Here is a 20,286-nt window from a genome sequence, read left to right as displayed (position 1 = left end):
CTCCTGTAGCTCACTGGTTCCAATCCAGGATCGTCGAAATGGCAAGCGACTTCTTACAGCCACAGCTGACCTCTCGACACCGGCTACCAAACCGTTTTCAAATGTCTCTCGAGCGACTTGCAGATCGTCGTCTTCAGAGTCGCATTTTCACTTCACAACTTCCGAATGGCATTCGTCCAGTTCGGCCACAATTTTATAAAAAGTAACATATACACGTACCTATATATATATATATATATATGTCAGCCACTTTGCAGATGGATATTTACATATATCTGGATATATATATATATATATACAGTTGTGTAAGCAAGGAGCTGAGTCGCGAACGTAGCAGCTGAAGACGTTTCAGCTGTAGACACAGAGATTCGAAATCCAGGTGAGAGGCATTCTCCCCTGCCTGGGTTTAAGCATGTGTATTCTTGGAAACGCCTCGCGCGTGTCTTTCGAGCGAAAAGGATCTCAGGAAAAGAATCGGAAATCAACACACTTCAGGCCTATGAGCCAAGCCTGTGAAGAAGGAGACACACCAGCATTGCATTGCACATTCCGCATCAGAAGAAGGGGATGAGCATGCATGCTTAAATAAATCGACGGAAGGCTTTGAACTACGCAGACACGCTTATGGACACAATGTGGAGATAGGCATGTGCGTAGAAAGTGAGGTCCATACGACAGGCCGAGAACAGAGGTGTAGTCAGCAAAAATATACATATAAAGACATATATATCGGTAGACTGCATATATAGATATATGTATACATGCGCAGCGGTATATATGTTTACATATTCAAATGTATTTGTTTATCGGTAAACGTGTAGATACACAGGCATAACTGGATGTATATCGGTAACCGTATATACATGCATATCTATTTATGTATGCGTATATATATATATATATATGTGGAGAGGAGAAGCAGGATGGAAGAGAGTGTTCGATGAAGCTGCAAGTCGTCTTGAGGACTGAATCTTCTGCGAGCAAACTTGCCTTTGTGTTGAATGAGGAGCGGCGACGCGAGGCACAGTCCGAGGACCGCGTACATCAGGAGGCCGCCGAGAACTCCTCCGGGGAGCAGCTCTCCAGTGTGCGTCAACCCCAAGGAAAAGGAGATCTAGAGAAACAAAGCAACTCTTCAGTTCATTCAGGATGCCGTGCTTGCAGGCACAAACCAGGATTCACCTGTCACTACCAGACACAAAGAAAAGCAAGGAGTATGGAGGAAGTGCCTTCAAAGTGTCTGTACCGTCCTTGTTATATCAACATGTCGAGGGAGAGACGTACTTCCTGACACAGATACAGAGAGACAGCTCGTTTGACGAAAGAAAAGACCCTCTATGTATGTTCCCTACTCTGGGCAGGTGCACACATTCAAATCCACCTGTGTACCTTCACAAGGAAAAACGGATCTCGGAGAGCGAGGTGGACCGTGGCGATTTCCAATTCCGCGGGAATTCGTGGCACTCACCATCATAAAAACAATAAGGAACGGCCAGACATTCCAGAAGGCGAAGATACACCTGAGGAACGAGAGAGAAAGAACGACTTCTCGCCGCGTTTTGCAGCGGATTCAAGTTGCAAGCTCACCGATATTGAAATATACACCTATCGACCGGGAGAAGCGAGGTGCTGTCGATAAACAGGGTCCGAAAATACTAAAATAGGGATGCAATGGTAGCTCCATGAGATCACTATTTGGGAATCTTGGCATGTTTTAACTCACACAACGATACGAACGAGTATATGTGTAAAGACACGTAAATATAGAGATGGTTTCTGTGCTCTTCATCACCTATAAAAACTGTTTATATATCCGTATCTGAATACTATACATGCATTTCCACGATCAAGGAAAGCGGTTTCGTGTGTGTGCCTTTCTAGCTTACAAGATTGCACTTAGGAGGACTGTGACGCTCAGTCCAGGAATGAGTCTGCAGAGAAGCCGGAGTGTTCTGACAAGCGCGTTTTTTATGCTTTTCAGGTACAGAAAGGCGCAAAAGTACTGTAAGCGAAGTGACGCCGAAGTGTATCTGTCCTCTGTTGGTACGGAAGCCTATCGAGGTAGATATATATATGTATATATACAGACGCAGTCAAAAATAGACAAAGAGGTTGGCTAAACAAGAAAACATGTACCGATTCATGCAGGTCTAAGTGTCTGTATCTACTCCGTTTCGATATCAAAATAGAGCAAGCCGTCTCCTTCGGGCTCCAAAGGACTCCGAAAAAAGCACCTGGTCGATAAGCAAGCCAGTTTTTCGTGCACACTGGCGAAAGTCCCTGTCATCGTCCGATTTTCAAAGGCCCAACTGAAGAGGTCAAGGGTGGCCTTCGCGCCGACTTGGCGCTTAGAGTTTCCGTGGCTCTCTTTCATTGAGCAGAGCAAATGTCAGAGTGATTTTTTTGTGCACTCCGAATCAAAGTGTGAAGTCCTGCCCGCGTTCCGTGTCGCCACAACTTTTTTGAGCACCGTGCTTTAAGGACGCTTTCGAGCGCATTTGTTGAACTTACGCCCGCCCAAATGCATCGTGCAGACACGAAGGGAGCCCGGCGTCAAGGAGGCTGCTTCCAACCTTCTCATCGAAAAGCTGGGAAAGAGAGGCACCCATCCCAGTGCCGTTGTGTGTTTGTGTGAGTGAGTGTGTGTTTCGTCCATGTTTCTTTCTGCAGGCGAGTTGCTCTGCGTGCGTTCTCTTTGGAAACAACGAATCGATTTCCGGAACCGCGCTGTGCATGCGTTCTACCGCCTTCTGTCGGACCCGGCAAACAGAGGCCTCCAAGAGCTAGGCCATCAGCAGCCCACCTGTTGCATACACTCCCCAGGAAAAGGAGTTCATATGAACTGGGAAGCGCATTTCAATGTGAAGAGCAGGGCGTCCACCTCAATTGTTAGCTGAGTGACACTCCATGCTCTTCGACAAGGCTGACCTTGGAAGCAAGTCGTCCTCTTCACCTTCCTCGGCAACAAGGAACGGCCGGCAAACGCCGACATAAAAAGCAGCCACAAAAACGAGCCCGAATCCACACAGACTCAGGTACATCGGAATCCTGTTAAAGTCACAGAACACACAGGCTCCAAATGTATACTTAGAAAATCTAAACAACAGCGCACATACATTTATGTATATATATATATATATGTGTAAGCTTGTGCGTTGATTCCTTTGTATGGAAGGGCGCATGTGTAGTTATCTAGAGAGGACTGAACGCACGAGTGTATCTGCACATGTATGAAGCGGTTATTTGGATCGGGTGGACCTTGGATGTGGTACTGTTCGTTGGTAGGGGAGAAATCAGCAGGAAACCAAGCTGTGGACGCTGCGTCGGCATGATTGCTTTTCTGTCAGCAGTGTGTGTTTTTTCACGCAGTCGGCAATTCAAGCAGATTTGCTGTTTCCTCACCTGTAGACGGCATCGCACGTTGCAGCAACGAACACAAAATTCGTGTAATAGAGGAGAGAAGCTGCCACAGACACCTGCAGCCGGGAAGACAGAAGCAAGCGAACCTGGCGCCTGAAGAGGAAGGAAAAGGCAATTCTGCAGATTCTGCGATACAGCCTCGCTCTCTGCTTACCCACAAAATTGCGTTGCTTTTCCGGAGAAGCGATGAAAAAAGCGGAGGCAAGAAACTCTCTTCGTCTTCCACTGTTCTGCTTTCCACGTCGCTCTGCAAAGAGGACAAGAAAAAGCCAATCGAGGATGTCGCAAGGTCCCCCGCGAACACACCAGGATCTGTTTTCTACCGGAGAAAAACACTGAATCGGTCAATCCCATACGAGGTAGGTATCCGATCGCTCAAACTCTACCTTTTTTCTTCAGAGACATACAGATTGCTGAAGCCGGAAGGACGTCCGGCGATTAAAATGACGAAAATGGATGTATTTCGATACTTCAGAAAGACATGCATATAATATATATATATATATATATATATATATATATATATGGACGTGTACGGGCTTCTTCGCTAGCGAGGTTTTTTCGTTTCTATCGATGACGCCTAGATCGTTTTGAAGGGGAATGTTCATCACCTGAACCCAAGCGAAGTCCTCGTCGTCTGTGGAGATTGCATCTTCGTCAGTTTCAGTTTCCATCAGCTCGCTGTACAAAGGGTGTTCTTGCTCGTCCTTCTTCTGTGACCGAGCCACGCATCTCGCTCGTGTGTGTCGCATCTGCGACAGACCCAGGGATTAGACAAGAAGGCTTGTCGAAGCCGAACTCTCGGGTGCTGAAGCACTTTGTTCATTCCCGACCTCAGGCTGCCTTTCGTTGAGTTTGGATTACTCTTTTTCTTTTGCCGTTCAGGGATGCTCTGCAGCTCCCGAGACTTGGGCATGTCCTCAGAAGAAATTTCTGTAGGTTTCTGTGTGTCTGGCGAGTTCATGCGTTGATTGATGCGCGTGTGCTTGTCTAGGACTTTTACCCGTTGAGGTTCGTAGAATCAACTCGACGCCGATCTGGGCGTCAGCACCAATAAGGTGGATTTGTGTTTTTGCAACCGACTGTAACAACAAAGCTGTTCGGAGAGAGGAAAAAGGAGATGGGGGTCTGTCTCGGACGTTGTTTCTCTCGTGCTTGCTGGAAGTGCAACAGAAAAGTTGTCCCTGTTCTGCTCTGCTCTTCGGACTTCTGCGTCTGCTTGCACCTCCACAATCCTCTTTTACCACTTTTTCTTTTCACACCACCATCAACGAGACTGAAATCCCCGTGTTCTACGTGGAGCTTGCGTGTTCTAGAATAGGCGGCAGCTGCGTCGAAGTGCTTACCTTTACTCCAGTTCCTCGCTGCTTCTCTGTTCTTTGGAGACGCTCGGCTTTTCTTCGCGCGGAAAGAGCAACATGACATCTCTTTGTCTTCAGAGTTCAACTCTTCCTCCTTCGGGATATCTTCCCTTTGCAGGGGTGTGTAAGCGCCTGGTTGTAGAGTGTCTATTTCTTTAAGAAAACGGTGCAACGGCAGCGAGAGACGACTGTGGAGAGAGGCCAGCGGCTACGTATGTGTGGCAAAAGAATCTGGACGTTCTTTTCAAGTGAAACTGTCACATTTCCTCTGGGGAAAAGAGAAAAGGGCTTGTCGATTTCACAGCAGCGTCGCCTCTCGTGTGCGTGGGACGCGTGTTCTGGCTACCGCAAAGTACCCCGTGTTCAGAGACACAAGCAGCCTCTTTCTTTTGCAATTTTCCTCTTCATTGTTGTCACGAGCGAAAGAGTGGCTTGTGTGCAATTTCCCTCTCTCCTTTCCTCATATTCCGGTCCGTCTCCTCATCAAACTACCGCAGCGTTCCCGCTCTCAACAAGGTCCGTTGCCACTTCTGACCTTCTGTGCGTGGTGAGGCAAGTAACGCCAGAGACGACGAATGGGGAACTCGCTGTACCCGAGAGAGAACGGAAACACACGCTTACGAGACAATTAGCCAGGCCATGCCCTAAGCCTACACTGAGTGGCGCTAGCCGCATTCACAGAATTACCAGTGTGCTTGACCAGGTCGCGAAGTGCAAGAAACCCACGTGGTTGCTGTTGTCCAGTATGAAATTTAGAAAGCGAATCTAGGATTGAAAAACCGCCGCTCTGCATTCCAGTGACACTCCGTTGCTCTCCACTTTTCAAAAAAGCACCTTTTCTCTTGGGTGAAAAATCTCCTAGCACCCCCTTTTGTTGTAGTGGTTGTCGTTTCTCACGTTTCCACGAGGTACGCATGCAGTGTTCCTCTTGCAATTTCCAAAGCCGGGGATTTCTGTGCTGCACGCTTTTTTTTCTCTTCTCTTCCGAGCAAACTCAAAGGGTTTATTAACTGACGCTGGACAACTCTAACACAGTGGGAAGCATCTCGCTAAAGACAGTTGCTCTCGTTTTTTCTTTCGAACAGATGGGCGGGTAACTCTGATCAGGCGTCGAAACATGGCGTATCCGGAAGGCCGATGCATTCAAAGTCTTCCCTTTTGAGTTACAAAAACAAACATAGCTATTGCTGACAAGGCGATGTAAATAGAGAGCTTCGAAAACTCTGAAATGTCCACGTTCCTGCTTCTGTTTGTATGTCGGCGCTGTTCTCATTGAAACAGTCGACTCTTTCTTTCTTCAAGGAAACCGACGACGTGCATGCTGCCTTAGGCTCCTGCGGGGTCCGGAGGCTGTCATCGACAATGAACTGACAAGGAAACGTGCAAATTGTTCTTCTTAACTGCCCATGGACACCAGTTAACTGCAGAACTTTGAGCAAACGGAAACATACAATACGCACGGTAGCTATACCTGCAGGGTTTCTAGAATCATTTAAATGCAAGAAGAAACGAGTGAGACTGCTGGCCTAGATCTTGAAGGTGTTTGCTTACGAAGTTCACCAAATCCATTATCATTAGAAAAATACAGATCAATCCACCACGCTAAATGTCTATCATCCAAGCCGATGAATCCTCTCACAAGCAGCTTCCCGGTTGAATACTTAAGTATTTATTGATTCCATATTCATCTTAGATTCGTGATTCGATGTACAATATGGAAAATCACCAAGACGAAGCAACGCGATTTTGACCCAGTCGCTGACCAAAAGCCTCAGTGCACGGACTTGAAAAAACTGCAGTCTGGCTCCAGACTGTGCGACCCTACATAATTTATCAGTTTCTTTTCCAACAGGTACCATTCAGTCCATGTGTAACAAAAGAATGAAATGCAAGCCGACACCTCCGCACGCGTGTAAAAACTATCCAGCCTTGTGTGGAGGCCTCCTTAAAGCTGCGTTTCGTGACAGAAAAGCATCGATACACCTCCACGGGACAATTCCCGTGAGCAGATGTAGACGCAACATGTCTTTTGATGTGTTGCAGATTTGCGGATTCGACAACAGAGTCCATCCGGCAGCATTTTCTTTGAAGCTCTCTGGAGTTATTCCTCGATTAGGAATGGCACGAATTGACTGGCGCATCTCCCAATTCTAAAAAACCAAGTGTCGGTCCGGTGTTGACATTTGCGGTTTTTCACGAGCTGGCCCTTTTTGAGTGTTTGTCGCCGTTGCGTTTTGACAGTTGTTGCCGACGAGTCACGACAGAAAGACTGTCGAGCAATGGGAGAAGCTCGACAGTGTCCGATTATAGTCCGGTAGACAGCATGCGTCCGCAGATCGAGGAAACACACTGGAGAGAAAGCGAGAAGCATGAAGTCGAGTGCATAAAGGAGAAAAGCAAGGGATAAACAGCAGAAAGCACACGGGACACAAGAGGAACGAAGAACCGTTTTACGTGGAAATCCAAGTTCTCTTCGTCGTGTACCGACGCCCCTCGCTTCCACCCTGTAGACATTGACGACGAAGCGCGACGCCACCCGCGAGGGAGAGTCACTCAGGCACCCGTCAGAAAAGGCTTACATCGCTCTGTCTCGCACATCGATTCGAAAAGCAGTTTGCAGAGATAAAAGTGTAAAGATATTTGCGTGTGTACGAGTTCGAGAGAGAGGCGTAACCAGGAGTGCTGTTGAGCATGCAAGGATGTAAACGTAGTAGACAAAGCCTCCTTTCTCACTTTTTCCCTCTGTTTTCCGTGGAAAAAGACTTGTTTTCACTGGCGCTCGACACGCGCTCTACATCTCGGCGTTTGACAGAAAAGAAATCAGCGGCACATGACGATGTCGTCGATCTTCAAAATCATCATCACGGCCTCGGTGGCGAGTTTCACTGCACTCGAGCTAACCAGCAGCGGCTGAAGCACATTGATGTCGACCATGCTCGACACACAGCCTTGACGCACATTGATGCCGACAAGCTTCTCGCCCTGCGCATGCTTCAGCTTCAAATCTGTGACGATTTCCAGAGGGCTCAAACCTGAAAACAATTGCGGCGAGAAGGCATGCAGTCTTCATACCACTGCTGCCCCGATCACGAGACAACGAATTCTGTTTCCTTGGCACAAAAGGCGTTAGGATCATATACCCTCAAGCAACCTTTCCGTATTCCAAACGCGCGCGCGTAGAGTATACAAAAATATAGACGGAAATCAGCATCAACAGGAACACAGAAATAAAACAGGTTCAGGTACCTGTGGCACTTGGTTTTCTACACTGTGACGGGATCTTCGCTTCTCTGTTCAGTTTCAACAAACACTTGAAACGAGAACATGAAACAATGCGAAAGAAAGTATGTCCTTTATTACACCGGCGGGTGTCTTCAGATGGGTTGCTCCTACTATAAGGCGACATGCGTACCCGCGTTCTCGGCGAGAGTGTAAGGAATCAACTCAAGCGCCTCTGCGTACATTCTGACGCAGAGCTGCTGGACGCCAGGCAACGTTCGGGCCCTGAGGAAGTCAAGACGCATGCAATAAAAGCCTCGACATAGAACTGCATGCAGTCAAGTGTATCTGCGACTCGAGTTTGCATGCATGCCGATACGCTTGCGATATCACAGCACATCTCTACATAGAATTGCTTGCAGTCAAGTGTATCTGCGACTCGAGTTTGCATGCACGCTGGTAACCGTTCGCCTACCATTCGTTCAATCTGAGAGAGAGCTCGGCCTCGACAGCTCCGCCGCCAGGAAGCAGCTGTCTTCTTTTGACGAGACAGCGAACCACGCAAAGAGCGTCATGGAGAGAACGTTCAGTCTCGTCCAACATCTGAAAGATTGTCGCACCCAAATAGCACACTGATACACATACGAATGCACGCGTCCGCAAGACACCTCCTGCCCCCACAGAAACAAATACATATACATATATATATACATATATACATATATATACATATATACATATATATACAGATATATACAGATATACATATATATATATATATATATATCTGTGTATATATGTGTGCGTATATGCCTGTATATTGACAGATGCCCAGGCATTTTTGTGCATGCATTTGAAGAGTAGACGAATGAAGATGCGGATCTATGTCTCCAAGTGTGCTTGGGATTAGAGAAGCACAAGCAAACAGAGACCTACCAGGTTGTTAGAGGCACGCAGAAGAACGGTGACTGTGTTCTTCGCGTTCACTCCAGTGATGCGGACAATGTGACCTCCGCCGGCAACCTGCAGAAGGAACAGGGGAAAGACAAATCGACTTTTCTCCAGCTCCTGTTTTCGGAAAAAGGATTTACATGCGCTGCATGCATGCATCCCAGGGGGCATGCTGTGCACCTTGGTGCGGAATCCGTGATCTCGCGTCTCGCTCTGAAAGGCCGTGTACGCAAGGTTCAGTTCGTACAAAGTGCGGTATCTGATGTGTATATCCACATCGGTCAACGCCCCTCTTTCGTCTCCGTCTCCACCACAATCATCGTCGGAAAACTGGCATCTGGAGTCTTTTCTGACTCCAGTGCCAAGACGCACCTCGCTGTGTTGCCCACCTTTCGCGCAACGACCTAAATCGATAGACTTTCTCCCTACACATGTGGGCATGTAAAAATACAGTTTCCCGCATGCAGAATCGGTACCGAGCGCTGCATGGAAAGCCGTATATCACCAGTTCCCCAATCACTACCATTTACACGTACGCGTATGGATGTACACCTCCTGCTGTGCACATCAATATATACATACACATACATATGGATATGTATATATATATATGCATATACACATATATATATTATATATAGCCTCAAATGCAGATGGAGATGTAGATACACACAGATGGATTAGACGGATGGGTAAGAATACATAGAGACGTAAATCTCGAATAGATACAAATAGAGATTCAGATAGCTTCAGCCTGTGTGATTGCCTCTAGTCTTTTACATGTCCAGGAAATCTCCTTCAAAGAACGCATCTCACCATTTCGTCCTGAGCAAGGTCGGCATGTCCAAGCTTGTCCGCCGTGAAATGATCCAGCGAAGCGACCGGCTGGCAGCCGAGGGTCCTGCTGATGAATTCAACGTCTTCGCGTTCGATGTTTTGCACGACCATGATCTTCGCCTTCGCCAAGTAGTCGAGAGAAAGGTCCTGAAAAACAAGCGACACAATTTGAGGACGAAAAGGCTTTCACTCCTGGTATCCACGAATCCACTCACTCGTGCAAATATATATATATATATATATACATATGTATATATATCTACATACGTAAGTATGTACATTTAGATACATATGGAAATATAAATATATGCATGTAGAGAGAAAACACTGGAAATCGGAGGGGAGGTGTGTGTCGTACGTTGACGGCATCTCTGAGGATGCTTTTTTGGATGAGGAGGACGTTGCATCCTGTGGCCGCGATTTGCTTGACCATCTTCGCAATCAAGATGCGCTCTTCTCTCAGCATGCGGTCCATCGCCGTGTAGTCTTTGATCACGATGTTGTTTTCCATGTCTGTCTTGGGCGCCGACAGACAAAACTGGATCAGACCTGAATCGCGAAACGGAAAAAATACAAAGGAACCCCCGAAACTCGACACCAAGAAGCAACCGGTTCGTCTTCCTCACGACTCGGCTTTCGGCAAAACACTCCTCACATATCTCACACATACACATATATATACATATATACACACATGTAATTATACAAGGATGACTCTATCTATTTAAATATATATATATAAAAAGATGTATGCTTGTAAATGGACCTTCATATTCTCACGGTCCAGCCCACCAAGAACTCTTCAGATACACATAAATGTGCCTATATAAGTATGTCTACGTATATATAGAGATATATGTAAGGATGCAGAGTCTTCATGGCAAGGAATAGATCCCTTGACAGCTTGTCATGTTCGTGGAGCAGTGCATTTCTGCATTCCGTTTTCCTCACCAATTTTTGCATTTTGAATTCGAGAAGGTCCCCCCGCTCTCTTGGAAACTTTCTGCTCGACCATGACGATTCCCTTGACCAGCTCGCTCTCGTCGACCGTTCCCCCCAGCTTTTTCACGACGCGAATGTCGTTCAAGTCCACGTTGTCGACGTCTTTTCCTTCAGGAAGAACCTGAGGAAAATTCAATCGAGAAAACTCTCAATGCAAAGGCGTTTCGCCACCTCTACCGAGCGCCAGTCACCAATGGAAATACATGCATGCATACCAACATACATGCACATGCATTGGTTTACAACGTGCAGATATATGGACGTATGCATGTATGGATGGATATGTACGCGTTTTTTTTATGTATGCATGTGCACAGTTTTGAGGGATGCGATTTCCACCTCGTTGGAGGCCCCAATCCCTATGGAAACTACAAGTCTGCATATTTGTTTGGATCATCTGTGCGCATGTTCGACTCTTCACCTCACAGGTGTGTTTTCCGATTCCTAACTATGACATGTTTGTGTTTGCGAGGCTGCAGGTTCTCAGAGCTGGTTTTTCTTTTCGTATCTCATCTCTGGCGATAAAACGAGGCGAACAGCAGAGCTATGGACGTCATTCGCTATGCTGTGAAAGTTGAAGCGGAGCTTCGAATTGTCCAAGCAGTTAATTCGCTTTGACACATTATTCTTTGTGTGTACCTTCATCACCGCGTCGACGGCAATCGGAGCGAGGAGCTTGGCGTTGTGGCTGACGACCTTCGACTGCAGAGATGTCGCTGCAATTTGAATGAGTTTCTCGCGGTCCTTCAAGTCCACAGGAACCGCCATTTCTCGCAAGATCTTCTCCGACTACACACACAAGAAAACAAGGTTCCAGAACTCTGCACACTGCAACTCCGTGCTTCCAGCGAGTTCCGCAAGTTCATTTATCAGCAGATGCGTGTACCGAAAAAAGGTAACTCCTCCATGTATATGTATATATATATATATATATATATATCTGAACGCAGATAGATAGAAAGAGAGACATACGTATATAGGTAGGTAGACAGATGGATATGGATCGATGTAGCTTGATATGGATCGACAGATATATAGACGTAGATCGAGACGTATTGGTAGACATACGTAGAAAGAGAGACCTTCATACGGATATGCGAGTAATCACGTGCGTTTCCTCACCTGTTTGCTGGCCTCGAGGAAAGAAGAGGCAATGAGTTGCGGGTGGACGCCACGGTCGAGGAGCTGCTGAGACGCCTCCAGCAGAGCCCCGCAGAGGACCACAACACTTGTCGTTCCATCTCCTGCCTCCACGTCTTGCGCCTTTGACAACTCCACCATCTGAGTCGAAAACAGTCACAGAAAATAAAGCACCATCACCATAGATTTTCTGCGCACAAAGAGCTACATGGATGCTTCTCACTCCATCTACCCACAGATATACATATATATATATATATGAGGATATGAAGAGGTATGCGCGTTTCCATGCATGTCACAAGGGGGCACCGAGGACCCCAATCACATGCACGTTCCCGCTGTATGCGGAGTACATGCTTCTGCGTCGGAAGGAATGCAGAGAGTAAACGCGCAAAGTTATGTCTGTCTTCACCACTCAAATCGAAGAACATTGACATTATAGTACATCGGGAACTGAAGACGACTGACGCGGCAGCCGTCCGTGAAAACCTGTATTTCGCCGAGGTTCTATTCTACGCTTTGTCCCAGTTTTGCCGCAGCGAGATGGAAACTGTACTGGTTTCCCCAAGCGTCCTTCCACCTTCCACCGGCCGTAGAGACACTCGGTGGCCGAAGAGAACCTCGGAGCTTCACGGGAACTCGGAGATGTTCACAAGGAAGCACGAAAAAAAATCCCTTGCAAAAACATGAGTTCGCTCCTACCATCTTTGCTACTGGGTGGACAACAGCCATCTCGTTGAGGATCGTAGCGCCGTCGTTGGTGATGAGGACATCTCCACGAGGTCCTTGGATCTGAAAGCAAAGAAACGCAAGGTAACAGAGAGAAGCAAGACAAATGAGGAACGCAAGGAAACAAAGAAAAAAAGAGAAATACCACCAAACTCGGGAGACTTCTCACAGTGTCACGGGTCGACAGACGGCTGCAGTGGTCTACCTCAACAGGGCGCAGCATGACAAGACGGCAAAAAGAGACGAACTGAAAAAGACAAAGGCAGACCCCCGCTGAACACTGCCTGAGAACAGCGATGCACGCGAAAAATGGTTGTTTACACCTCCCCACGGAGGGACGAGATACTTCTTTATGCATGTAGCGCTTGTGCTTGTGTTTGTGTTTGTGTTTGTGTGTTTTTCTGCCACCTCTACTACGTCTGACACTGACTTTTTTCGAAAGCTCCCTTCACGTCTCAGTGCAGGGAGAGCTGATTCGGATTTACAGGTCTTAGTTGGCATTTTCGAACGCATCGAGTCAGAAGCATCATGAAAAGCGTATTCGCACAATTCGCCAACCAGATGCTGTTTCACCGAGCGACGCAAGATCTTGAGACTCGCATCTTAGGAGAGCGTCTGCCGCGGAGTTCCAGGGAAAACAACGAGCTGAGAAGTCGTAGTCCTCGTCGCTCGCGGGACTTCGTCGTATGTTCGACACCGAAACTCAAAATGTTTTTCACTTACCATTTTGTCCATGCCGCGAGGCCCCAGACTTGTTCGCACCGCATCTGCGACAGCTGAAGAAGGCAAAGTGAAGACACAAAGGGCCGTTACTGTAGATGGACTTGTATTTTTCTTGATCCCATACACGCACACGCACACAAAAAAATGTGCACTTGAAATTCTGCACCAAAGTCTGGAGACAGACCTGCGTACGCGCTTCCACCCATTCCCTCATTCCTACGCATATATGCATGCACGCAAGTACTTGCGCGTCTGTACTCCGTGTGTGTCGCGAGCACTGTTGAGATGAAAGCGGTTGGCGCTTCCGTTTCAGAAGGAAGTGGAGAGCGCCGGAGATCGGAAAGAGGAACGTATGTAAACGAACTCCAAACACCCGAGCGAGAAAAGGAGTCCACAGAGCACGCGTATAGACGACTCCCGACGGGACTTGACGTCGCGGGACCCTGAGGCTCGCCACTTTCAGCTGTCTTGAGCAGTTCAATGAGGCGGTGAGAAGCAACCGCAAAGAAGGCAGTTGTCTTTCTTTGCATGAACATCTGTCCTGAACTCTCACCCTTGGCTGCAATGATGTTCTGTCGACGGATGTCCTTCTGCTTTTCATCATGAGCCCACATGCCATCGTGCTTGCCGGCACTGGGCTTGCTTCCTCCGCTCTCTGAGAGACAGGCAAGACGACAGAAACCTCGGAGAAAGTCAGACGCCGTTCAAAAAACAGGCACACAGAGATCCGCATTTGGGGGATTCGTCACAGGTCTTCCCACACCAGCGCAAGCTCCTCGCAGCGGCGCAAACGACCTGTCACGGTGTACATGCTCGCGTACGTCGACAGGTGTATCAGCATGCAACGGAGACAGACACGAGCAGTTGGCTGTTTCCTTAATAGCTCGAGAAAGGAATGACCGAGCCAAAAGCCTCTCTGTCATTTACGGGGAAAAAGACTTCCTTTTTCGGCTGTGGAAGGGGGGTCCACAGAAAGAGCAGACCCCGTACACTACGAATCAGAGGCCTATCCTGAAAGTGCGTTGGATGCGAAAGCGAAAGGGGGCCGTCGGTGTGTAAGCGAGAAACGCGCGTTCAACAGAGTTCACTAAGAAACACTGAACAGACGTGGTGACGGCCAACATCAGCCTCAAAATGCGGTGGAGTACGACCAATGCAGACGCAGTCGAGCGAAGAGGCTTCCACCGCAGAAAATCGGGTGCAACGTAGAATTGTTTCGCTGCGACTGTGCACTCTGGTAATTCGCCATTGGACACACACACACAGACACGTGGACTCTCTGTGCTGAACAGAAGACTGTTCGTCGAGGAGCCGCACACCGTAATTTCGCTGTGGCCTGGCTGCGGGCATTTTTGCCATTCCTGATATTTCACTGACGCGCCGGTGACAGAGACACAAACGAACCACCGGTTTCGGTCTCAGGAACTGTTTTTACCACCGCAAAAAATGCTGGAAAATACCTCGTAGTGACCTCCTCGCAAGCGGTGCGCGGCAATACAAAACTTGCTTACTTGTTGCCACGTCAGCAGCCGCCATTTTCGCAGGAAAAACGAAAGAGTAGTCCAGAAACAAGCGCGGGTGGCTTTTCTAAGAAAACGACAAAGTGCAGGAGGTGAAAATTCCGCTCCGAACCGTGTGATCTCGCACTGGAGGACGGGAAAAGAAACCGGACGGGGGGGGAGCCTGCCCTGTCTGTCAGGTTCCGTACACACCGAGGGGACGAACAAGTGCAAACTCGCACTGGAGAAAGAAATATGGCACACCGCACGCGAGTCGGGAAGAAACTTGGAAAATACACGTCGATGTGACCGGAAGTCCGCTGTTCATTGCCAGCGGCAGTGGTAGCAGAACGGGAGGCGTTTGCTCGCGAAGAGCGTCGGCTGCATGCATGCATGCAAACGGTCACCACGCCAGCGACAGATGCGACGGAGGAAACCAACACACAAGGCAGAGAGGCCAAATGCATGCCTGGAGAAACCTTCACTGCGCTTAGCACAACCGGCGGGTGCATCTGGAAGCACAGAGACTCAAGCAACCGTGGATGGAAAAGCTGCCCCAACGTCAGACAGTGCAGTGGTACTCCCGTGTGCAGAGCTCCAGGTTTCTGACGCGCGACTCCCCGGGGTGCACTGGGTGAGCTGCTGGAAAAAGCCTTTCCACAGACACGCTCGGATGCACGAAGCGCCTGGAGCGTGCAGTTTTGGGGACCAGCGTGTGTGGTGCGGCAGAAGAAGACGACACCATTGTTTGAATAGAAGCAGACGACTCGACGGTTTCTGTCCTCGTGTCTTGAATACGCGGGGCGAAGTGGGTCGCTGGATTGCCTTTGGGGATCCAACCATCCCTCGGAGTGAACTGTCGATGACCCGATTCGATACGGAGGTGCATAAAAGCTTTCAGGAAACAGCGAAATGCACAGGGAGGTGCCTGGGACGGTAATGGGGGTTCCTCTCGCTTCTCTTGTGTGTAGATACTAGACACGGAATGGGGTCTGGAGTCGGCCTGCTCTGCCTGGCTTCATACCGTGTAGACGGGGTACGGAAAAGGGAATCCATCCCCTGTTGTGGACGCAACTATCATATGCCTTAGGTTTGAAGGATCATCGTAGGCACTTCGGACTGTGGGGAGAACACAGCCTTTAATCCGGTAACTAATGAGTAATGGGTATGAGCTGAGGCAAGCCTGGCAACGATCTCTCGTCCTTCGTTGTTGCTTGGGGGCCGCTTCAGTTCTTTTGCAACACAGACAATACGCCTCTAGTGTGCAAGGCACTTTTTGACGTCGCCGCTGACGCGCTACTGAGCGGCAAGCAGCGTGGCGTAGGCATTGGTCGAGAGTGCTTTCCGACGCAATTTCAAGATCGTTGATGACAACTATATCGTTTCTTATTCCCTCTCGTGTTAGTGCTTGAAGGTTGTATATGTTGCTGCCTAGATTCACGTCCACATCGTGGAAGTGGGCTCCTCCCAGCTTCTGTGAGCGATGCACCAGAGCCATCTCCTCTTCTGCTGCAAAAATCACACCATTCTTCCTGTTACTCGAACACCTGAGGGGTGACCGCGTTTTTGGGTACGAATTTCTTAGGTTCATCGAGTTGTGTATGGTACACTTCCATCCACAGTGGCTCTAAGAGAAACACGCCGATGGGAATCACTGAGCCCATTTTGCCTCCCCTTGAATCTCGTCCAGGCTAAGTCAGGCGTCCCGGTTGAAACCACAAAGAGAAGAGAATTCGCCTCCGTTGTCGCCGGCTTTGTCGAGCGCTCACTTGGCACACCATCAGCAGACAAAAGAGATCACACTAACAAGTGGTAAGATTCTTTTCGCTTGCTGCTATTGAGTTGTTTCCGTTTGGATGCGTCCTTGGCGAGGCGCACGACTGCCGGGGCCTGCCGCGTGTTCCTGGCTAGAGCAAAAGTGCTAGAAAAAGTTGCTTTATCGTGTATGTTTTGTTTTTGCTCATCCGATGCCAGACGCTCATACATCTCACACATGTGGGCAAGAAACGGAATGTATCGTCTAAGTTGAATTCAGACCCAACATCGGAACTAACCGTCACGGGACTAAGCGCATAATACGGCTTCGTACAGGACATGGTAGAAGGATGAGGTGCATACTCTTTTAAAGGAAAGAAAAAGTACTGTCATGCACTTTTGCATGGGGTTTGGCATTGACACCCCAATTAAACTTCAACTGGCCTTCGCTCAGAGGGTCTGGAGGAGCGACGGAGGAAAGAGGTTGCTTCGTCGGCCCAGTGGAGTCCCAACAGATCTCCCGAGCTGGCTAGTCGGGGTGGAAAAAGAGAGGCAGTTTGTGGCGGGATCGAGGAAAATTCTCATGGTGCGGCAGACTGGGACATCATTCCAGTTTAACCGTCCCCCTTAATATTTCGGATAACTGAAGCATTAGTGGCGACGGTGTCTGCCAACTTGATGGGGGATGCATGCACTCTGGAGGGCAGGCGGGTACAGGACAGACTCGTTCGCTTTTTCGCGAGTCGAGTTTCGGTACTTGTGACCGGGAAAAGCACTTGAGTCTCTAAAGCACCAGGATCCAATGTTTGACCTTCTGCAAAAAAGGTTTCCTCCTCTGAAGAAAGCGTAGAAAGTGTGCCGGTAAGCTTGGCACGGAAAGTCCCTCGGACACAGCAGCGCGCTAAGCTCGAAGCCTGCTCTGCGTGGCTGAAAGCGTGCTAACTCTGCGCTGCCCCACTTGTGGTCCCATGCCACAGAGGAAACCAAGAATTCCCTTTTTGAATATGACGGAAGGTCGTGTGTTCCCATGATGCTACTATTCGTGACGGAATTAGTGTAAGGAAGTCCGAGCGGACTCAGTTCCCAGCTCCGTCTTCCGTATGGATCGCCCGCGAAAACCGATACCAGTTTAAGCCAGAAACCTTTATGTGGAGCAGAAAGTCAAAGGGCCGAGGTAGGACGGGCTGGCGCAAATGGAGGGACGCTGTGAGGGTGAGAAGGACTGGCACTTGTCCAGCGACACCCTGGAGTCGGAAAATGGAGCAGAGTCCAGCAAGGTATCCCGACAGTCTCCGCATCTCGATGGACTGGCATCCAGTGTCTGCGAGCTTGTCGTTGTGCGCCATGGCCTGACGGACTACAACAAAATCCACCGGCTTCAGGTGCGTCCATCTGAGTCATCTAGAGGCTGCTGCCTGCTCGTGACTGGGGCTACTGTTCCAGGTGGTTTTTTTTAGGCTTCTGCTGCCATGTGGTGCAGGGTCAGCTTGACATTCCGCTGAACGAGGAAGGACGAGAGCAGTGTAGAATTTGTGGCGTGGAAGTCAAGTAAGAACCTGCCATGGGGGTAGCGGGAGCGGTGTTTTTGACATTGCAGGCCAGGCCGTGCAACAGGAGATGAATACCGTTGTGCGGTGTGCAGGACAATCTACGGGAACCCAGCTACCGGAGAAGTGGCTATTGACATGGTGTATGCGAGCCCATTGAGCCGAACTGCGGAATCAGCGGAAATGTAAGGCTGGCTGCAAGACCCATTGTATCAGAGTTCTCTTCTGGGCCACTGCACTACACTAGACGCTTCCAATCTTTCATAACTTCCTTCACTTTGTCTTTGGATTTCTAACCAGTTAAGGATTTATCAGAGTCGCTCACGCGAACCGGTTGCTTGCCCATGGTATGTGGTGCTGAACAGAATATGCAAGGAGGGGGGCATTCCTCTGTCACGAGTTCGTCACGATCCGAGAATTATGGAGTGGAACGCAGGCATCTTGCAAGGTAAGGAATCAACGGAGGATACGTCTTGCCACCGAGAAACCGAAATGGAACAGCCATGAAGGCCATCCACAATTTTACGTTTTGTTCTTAATGCAGGTTCTCTACTCTCCGACATACAAAACAAGTTTCCGGTGGAGTGGGCAATGTGGCGTAAGAATCGGTGAGTGCCTGTAGCGACTGGAAGAATTGGTGTCTGGTAGCGTCCGCCTGCAACATCTAGATACCCATATCCAACCATGTGTTCGATGCCCTTGTTTGGGGCTGACATATCTTTTCCAGGAACCCAGATTTCGTTTTTCCCGGCGGGGAGAGCCTGAGAATGAGGTACGTCGTTTGTTTCACTGACACCATACGAGCGACGAAACGCATGAAGAGACATTGTGCACCTGCAGCCGCTGCCAGTCCTCTTCCCACACGAAAGGAAACTCCTCTATCCATATGAAAGATCTCTCAAGTGGGAAAGGGTCCTTGAACAACACAGACAATTCAGTGATCTGACCCCATGTGGTGCGGAAGTGCAACGAGAGATTTGTCCCGTAGATCTCCTGACAGCCGTCATGGACGAGGCCGCTACCTGCACGGTGGCTGCTTTATTACCGAAACAAAATGTGTCACTTGTTTGTTCTTTAACGAGCATGCCATCGACAGAAACAATTCCATTCACGGGTGGTCATTGCCGTATCCAAGTGATGTAAAGTAGTTGGTACGTTCACGAACTGGTATTTGGGCTGCCCTACGCTGTTGTCATGCTCTGTGTTCGCCTGCGTCAGATTCAACAGAGTCGCGTCATTCTTCTCAGAAATCGTCCGAAAGCACCAGGGCGAACGAGTTCTCGTTGTCACCCATGGTGGTGTTTTAGATGAACTATTTCGGATTATCAGGTATGTCCATGTTTTTTGGAGTTTCTCCTTTCTATGCTTGTGGTGAGCGGTTCATTCATAGGAACGAAGGTGTCATTGTGTTCTCAGGAAAGTGCCTCTGAGTGCTTCGACCAATGCGCCGAAGCTCAATGCCGCTCTGCACGTGGTGCGCGCAACGCTGGTGGCGAGAACGCCAAACGCAACTGGGGAAGGTTTAGATCCTACCAAGTTGGAGCCGACTTTTGCTCCCTCGGATAGGCTTCCCGATTATGCAGACCCTGTGCAATGGACGATTGTTCGCTGGGGCAAGGTTACGGACCTTAAAAAGATACTTGAGGTTGACCGCGGGAAACAAGTACCAGCAACGATTGAATACGTGTAGAGACAAAATATCGTGGCGAAGTTCTGAGGTGGTCATGTCAATGTGAAACTTTGTGAAAGCTGGCCATTTTCTTCGTATATTATCTCTTGGCAGTGTACTGCGCCAGCAAGTTCTTTGTAATGAGCAAATTTTATGACGGTCTAACTGACACTGCACATAAAACAGCCACATTAGGAGCGATTTCAACCACTGAAAAGCAAGCGGACTGTTGCGGTGCCGCAATTAGTACTATGATATGCTCGTCACATGTGGTTTGGTCAGTTGCAGAAAAAGGGCGCTGATACGAAACACTGTGCAGTTTCCGAATTGCTGCCAGCTGCTGAGCACTCCCCGTTCCTCTGCCTCAGACGGAAATTGGTAATTATTGTAGAAGTAGAGCAAACTGAACACAACCTATTAGTATAGAAACGATT

The 20,286-nt window shown here is 48.8% G+C and overlaps 4 protein-coding genes across 4 annotated transcripts; 1 reads left to right on the top strand and 3 right to left on the bottom strand.

The window, feature by feature from the left end:
* Positions 1–481: 481 nt before the first annotated feature.
* TGME49_272905 (hypothetical protein) lies at positions 482–4,172 on the bottom strand (the record flags this gene model as incomplete). The annotated part of the gene is made up of 7 exons (XM_018781677.1): positions 482–510; positions 991–1,114; positions 1,469–1,520; positions 2,929–3,048; positions 3,403–3,476; positions 3,575–3,667; positions 4,032–4,172. 7 exons carry the CDS (start codon positions 4,170–4,172, stop codon positions 482–484), a joined length of 633 nt encoding a protein of 210 aa, XP_018636713.1.
* A 2,851-nt stretch (positions 4,173–7,023) lies between these two features.
* Positions 7,024–15,210, bottom strand: TGME49_272910 (T-complex protein 1 delta subunit). The gene is made up of 13 exons (XM_002365872.1): positions 14,894–15,210; positions 13,936–14,037; positions 13,383–13,435; positions 12,633–12,722; positions 11,913–12,071; positions 11,430–11,579; positions 10,740–10,911; positions 10,147–10,337; positions 9,768–9,935; positions 8,937–9,023; positions 8,476–8,603; positions 8,194–8,285; positions 7,024–7,813 (listed from the first exon to the last, which is right to left on the bottom strand). Exons 1-13 carry the CDS (start codon positions 14,916–14,918, stop codon positions 7,602–7,604), a joined length of 1,629 nt encoding a protein of 542 aa, XP_002365913.1. The 5' UTR covers positions 14,919–15,210; the 3' UTR covers positions 7,024–7,601.
* Positions 15,211–15,899: 689 nt separating this feature from the next.
* Positions 15,900–16,472, bottom strand: TGME49_273020 (hypothetical protein; the record flags this gene model as incomplete). Its single annotated transcript, XM_002365873.1, has 1 exon — positions 15,900–16,472. The coding sequence occupies one exon, from the start codon at positions 16,470–16,472 to the stop codon at positions 15,900–15,902; it is 573 nt and encodes a 190-aa protein (XP_002365914.1).
* A 785-nt stretch (positions 16,473–17,257) lies between these two features.
* On the top strand, positions 17,258–19,874 carry TGME49_273030 (phosphoglycerate mutase family protein). The gene is made up of 8 exons (XM_002365874.2): positions 17,258–18,018; positions 18,117–18,184; positions 18,279–18,368; positions 18,549–18,631; positions 18,728–18,791; positions 18,911–18,955; positions 19,402–19,512; positions 19,600–19,874. Exons 1-8 carry the CDS (start codon positions 17,830–17,832, stop codon positions 19,871–19,873), a joined length of 924 nt encoding a protein of 307 aa, XP_002365915.1. The 5' UTR covers positions 17,258–17,829; the 3' UTR covers position 19,874.
* Positions 19,875–20,286: the final 412 nt, after the last annotated feature.

The sequence above is a fragment of the Toxoplasma gondii genome, chromosome VIII, assembly GCF_000006565.2.
Source record: "Toxoplasma gondii ME49 chromosome VIII, whole genome shotgun sequence".
Taxonomy (NCBI): domain Eukaryota; phylum Apicomplexa; class Conoidasida; order Eucoccidiorida; family Sarcocystidae; genus Toxoplasma; species Toxoplasma gondii.
This window is presented reverse-complemented; position numbering and strand designations above follow the sequence as displayed.

What these genes read in the sequence shown, in the direction of transcription:
- TGME49_272910 (XM_002365872.1), bottom strand. Translation starts at nt 14,918, where the DNA reads ATGGCGGCTGCTGACGTGGCAACAA. An exon ending in GGCTGCTGACGTGGCAACAA is followed by an intron (nt 14,038 to 14,893) that starts GTAAGCAAGTTT and finishes CCTGTCTCTCAG; the next exon opens with AGAGCGGAGGAAGCAAGCCC. An exon ending in TCCTCGAGGCCAGCAAACAG is followed by an intron (nt 11,580 to 11,912) that starts GTGAGGAAACGC and finishes TTGTGTGTGTAG; the next exon opens with TCGGAGAAGATCTTGCGAGA.
- TGME49_273030 (XM_002365874.2), top strand. Translation starts at nt 17,830, where the DNA reads ATGGAGGGACGCTGTGAGGGTGAGAAGGACTGGCACTTGTCCAGCGAC. An exon ending in GAACGCAGGCATCTTGCAAG is followed by an intron (nt 18,632 to 18,727) that starts GTAAGGAATCAA and finishes TTCTTAATGCAG; the next exon opens with GTTCTCTACTCTCCGACATA. An exon ending in GAACTATTTCGGATTATCAG is followed by an intron (nt 19,513 to 19,599) that starts GTATGTCCATGT and finishes TTGTGTTCTCAG; the next exon opens with GAAAGTGCCTCTGAGTGCTT.